General features: G+C 48.5%; 1 protein-coding gene across 1 annotated transcript; it reads left to right on the top strand.

Annotated features, from left to right (window-relative positions):
- The first annotated feature begins 2,475 nt into the window (after positions 1–2,475).
- ZNF143 (zinc finger protein 143) lies at positions 2,476–4,066 on the top strand. Its single transcript, XM_072132300.1, has 3 exons — positions 2,476–2,691; positions 2,812–2,958; positions 3,034–4,066. The coding sequence occupies exons 1-3, from the start codon at positions 2,491–2,493 to the stop codon at positions 3,115–3,117; spliced, it is 432 nt and encodes a 143-aa protein (XP_071988401.1). The 5' UTR covers positions 2,476–2,490; the 3' UTR covers positions 3,118–4,066.
- The last annotated feature ends 254 nt before the right edge of the window (positions 4,067–4,320 follow it).

Raw genomic sequence — 4,320 nt, 5'->3', positions numbered from 1 at the left:
TAACTCAGGATCAGTACAGGATAAGTAATGTCATGTATGTACACAGTGACTGCACCAGCAGCAGAATAGTGAGTGCAGCTCTGGGGTATAATACAGGATGTAACTCAGGATCAGTACAGGATAAGTAATGTCATGTATGTACACAGTGACTGCACCAGCAGCAGAATAGTGAGTGCAGCTCTGGGGTATAATACAGGATGTAACTCAGGATCAGTACAGGATAAGTAATGTCATGTATGTACACAGTGACTGCACCAGCAGCAGAATAGTGAGTGCAGCTCTGGGGTATAATACAGGATGTAACTCAGGATCAGTACAGGATAAGTAATGTCATGTATGTACACAGTGACTGCACCAGCAGCAGAATAGTGAGTGCAGCTCTGGGGTATAATACAGGATGTAACTCAGGATCAGTACAGGATAAGTAATGTCATGTATGTACAGTGACTGCACCAGCAGCAGAATAGTGAGTGCAGCTCTGGGGTATAATACAGGATGTAACTCAGGATCAGTACAGGATAAGTAATGTCATGTATGTACACAGTGACTGCACCAGCAGCAGAATAGTGAGTGCAGCTCTGGGGTATAATACAGGATGTAACTCAGGATCAGTACAGGATAAGTAATGTCATGTATGTACACAGTGACTGCACCAGCAGCAGAATAGTGAGTGCAGCTCTGGGGTATAATACAGGATGTAACTCAGGATCAGTACAGGATAAGTAATGTCATGTATGTACACAGTGACTGCACCAGCAGCAGAATAGTGAGTGCAGCTCTGGGGTATAATACAGGATGTAACTCAGGATCAGTACAGGATAAGTAATGTCATGTATGTACACAGTGACTGCACCAGCAGCAGAATAGTGAGTGCAGCTCTGGGGTATAATACAGGATGTAACTCAGGATCAGTACAGGATAAGTAATGTCATGTATGTACACAGTGACTGCACCAGCAGCAGAATAGTGAGTGCAGCTCTGGGGTATAATACAGGATGTAACTCAGGATCAGTACAGGATAAGTAATGTCATGTATGTACACAGTGACTGCACCAGCAGCAGAATAGTGAGTGCAGCTCTGGGGTATAATACAGGATGTAACTCAGGATCAGTACAGGATAAGTAATGTCATGTATGTACAGTGACTGCACCAGCAGCAGAATAGTGAGTGCAGCTCTGGGGTATAATACAGGATGTAACTCAGGATCAGTACAGGATAAGTAATGTCATGTATGTACACAGTGACTGCACCAGCAGCAGAATAGTGAGTGCAGCTCTGGGGTATAATACAGGATGTAACTCAGGATCAGTACAGGATAAGTAATGTCATGTATGTACACAGTGACTGCACCAGCAGCAGAATAGTGAGTGCAGCTCTGGGGTATAATACAGGATGTAACTCAGGATCAGTACAGGATAAGTAATGTCATGTATGTACACAGTGACTGCACCACCAGCAGAATAGTGAGTGCAGCTCTGGGGTATAATACAGGATGTAACTCAGGATCAGTACAGGATAAGTAATGTCATGTATGTACACAGTGACTGCACCACCAGCAGAATAGTGAGTGCAGCTCTGGGGTATAATACAGGATGTAACTCAGGATCAGTACAGGATAAGTAATGTCATGTATGTACACAGTGACTGCACCAGCAGCAGAATAGTGAGTGCAGCTCTGGGGTATAATACAGGATGTAACTCAGGATCAGTACAGGATAAGTAATGTCATGTATGTACACAGTGACTGCACCAGCAGCAGAATAGTGAGTGCAGCTCTGGGGTATAATACAGGATGTAACTCAGGATCAGTACAGGATAAGTAATGTCATGTATGTACACAGTGACTGCACCAGCAGCAGAATAGTGAGTGCAGCTCTGGGGTATAATACAGGATGTAACTCAGGATCAGTACAGGATAAGTAATGTCATGTATGTACACAGTGACTGCACCACCAGCAGAATAGTGAGTGCAGCTCTGGGGTATAATACAGGATGTAACTCAGGATCAGTACAGGATAAGTAATGTCATGTATGTACAGTGACTGCACCAGCAGCAGAATAGTGAGTGCAGCTCTGGGGTATAATACAGGATGTAACTCAGGATCAGTACAGGATAAGTAATGTCATGTATGTACACAGTGACTGCACCAGCAGCAGAATAGTGAGTGCAGCTCTGGAGTATAATACAGGATGTAACTCAGGATCAGTACAGGATAAGTAATGTCATGTATGTACAGTGACTGCACCAGCAGCAGAATAGTGAGTGCAGCTCTGGTGTATAATACAGGATGTAACTCAGGATCAGTACAGGATAAGTAATGTCATGTATGTACAGTGACTACACCAGCAGCAGCAGAATAGTGAGTGCAGCTCTGGGGTATAATACAGGATGTAACTCAGGATCAGTACAGGATAAGTAATGTCATGTATGTACACAGTGACTGCACCAGCAGCAGAATAGTGAGTGCAGCTCTGGGGTATAATACAGGATGTATCTCGGGGTCGGTGATGTATGTAGACGGTGTAATAGTCTCATCTCTCTGATACATTGTTTCCCGTTGATTCCTGCAGAAGACGTCCTGAAGAGTAACCAGATCACGTATGTGACGGGAGTGGAGGGAGAGGACGGGTTGCCGGTGACGCAGTCGGGGCAGCAGTTGGCTCTGATCTCTCAGGACGGGACACAACATGTAAGTGGTGGAGATGCTGGAGACTTGTGCAGTGATTTATCGGGTGTCGGTGGATGAGTTTCTGATGACGCTTATTCCCCCTGCTCCTCCCCCGTTGTCTCCTCGTGTTCCTCCTCACAGGTCGCCATCGTGGCGCAGGACCTGACGGCGTTTCACGCGGCCTCAGCGGAGATGGCGCAGCAGCAGCACGGCCACCATCTGGTGACCACGGAGTCACGGCCGGTCACCCTGCTGGCCACATCCAATGGGACACAGATCGCGGTGACGGTACGAGCCTCTGCTCAGCTGTGATTGGTCGGTGTGTATCCGAGTCTTGTAATTACAATGTATCTTTCCTCTCAGCTCGGGGAGCAGCAATCCTTGGAGGAAGCGATCCGGATCGCCTCACGGATACAGCAGGGGGAGTCTCCCGGGATGGACGAATAACTACTTTTGTATTAAAGACTCTGCGACTCCGGATGGGGATCTATTGACAGGACTCGATGAGCTTGTGTGCGCGGGCGGCGATCCCCATCCGGTTACATTTCATGACTGTGTCCGGGGCTCGCGGATGTTCCGCGTTATTGGTGCTCCGTAGCTCTGCGGCCGCTCTGTACTATTTGTAAATATAGATTGTTAATGCTATTTTATCATTGCTGCAAATTATGTACAAACCCCCCCCCCCCTTCCCCAACATTAAAGGTGATGAAGCCGTTATCTGGTGCACATCAGAGGAAATATCACATTAGCTGCCGCCATATTAATAAGAAGAGCCAGAGGAGGCGCCAGAGAGCGGAGGAACGGACCACATGGTACAGACAAGAGCGCGGCTTCTCTGGTTCTGATTTCTCCAGTTTTATCCAGTGCGTCCCGTGGCCCCAGCCTAAAGTCCCGTGGCCCCAGCCTAAAGTCCCGTGGCCCCAGCCTAAAGTCCCGTGGCCCCAGCCTAAAGTCCCGTGGCCCCAGCCTAAAGTCCCGTGGCCCCAGCCTAAAGTCCCGTGGCCCCAGCCTGACCACATCTGCACGCCACTCCAGGAATCCTGATCCTGCGATTGTGACGCCCGGTGTGATTCCTGCTGCAGTCCAGTGTCCCGGGGAGGAGCACAGGCGCACGGTAGGGTAATAATCAGCCACGTGGATGAGCAGTGGAAGGGGCACCTGCTGCCTCATTAGAATATCCCCGAAATTCCATTCTATGTTGGAGAATCTCTTTGAACCAACAAAGCTGACAGTGAACGGCCCTGCAGACTGCAGCCAGTGCTATGTATTGTCCTCACACTGCTGTGCTCTCTGCAGCCAGTGCTATGTATTGTCCTCACACTGTTGTGCTCTCTGCAGCCAGTGCTATGTATTGTCCTCACACTGTTGTGCTCTCTGCAGCCAGTGCTATGTATTGTCCTCACACTGTTGTGCTCTCTGCAGCCAGCGTTCGGTATTGTCCTCACACTGCTGTGCTCTCTGCAGCCAGTGCTATGTATTGTCCTCACACTGCTGTGCTCTCTGCAGCCAGTGCTATGTATTGTCCTCACACTGCTGTGCTCTCTGCAGCCAGTGCTATGTATTGTCCTGACACTGCTGTGCTCTCTGCAGCCAGTGCTATGTATTGTCCTCACACTGCTGTGCTCTCTGCAGCCAGTGCTATGTATTGTC

This window comes from Engystomops pustulosus, unplaced genomic scaffold (genome assembly GCF_040894005.1).
Source record: "Engystomops pustulosus unplaced genomic scaffold, aEngPut4.maternal MAT_SCAFFOLD_343, whole genome shotgun sequence".
Taxonomy (NCBI): domain Eukaryota; kingdom Metazoa; phylum Chordata; class Amphibia; order Anura; family Leptodactylidae; genus Engystomops; species Engystomops pustulosus.
The sequence above is the reverse complement of the archived record's forward strand: the minus strand, read 5'-3'. Positions and strand labels throughout refer to the sequence as shown.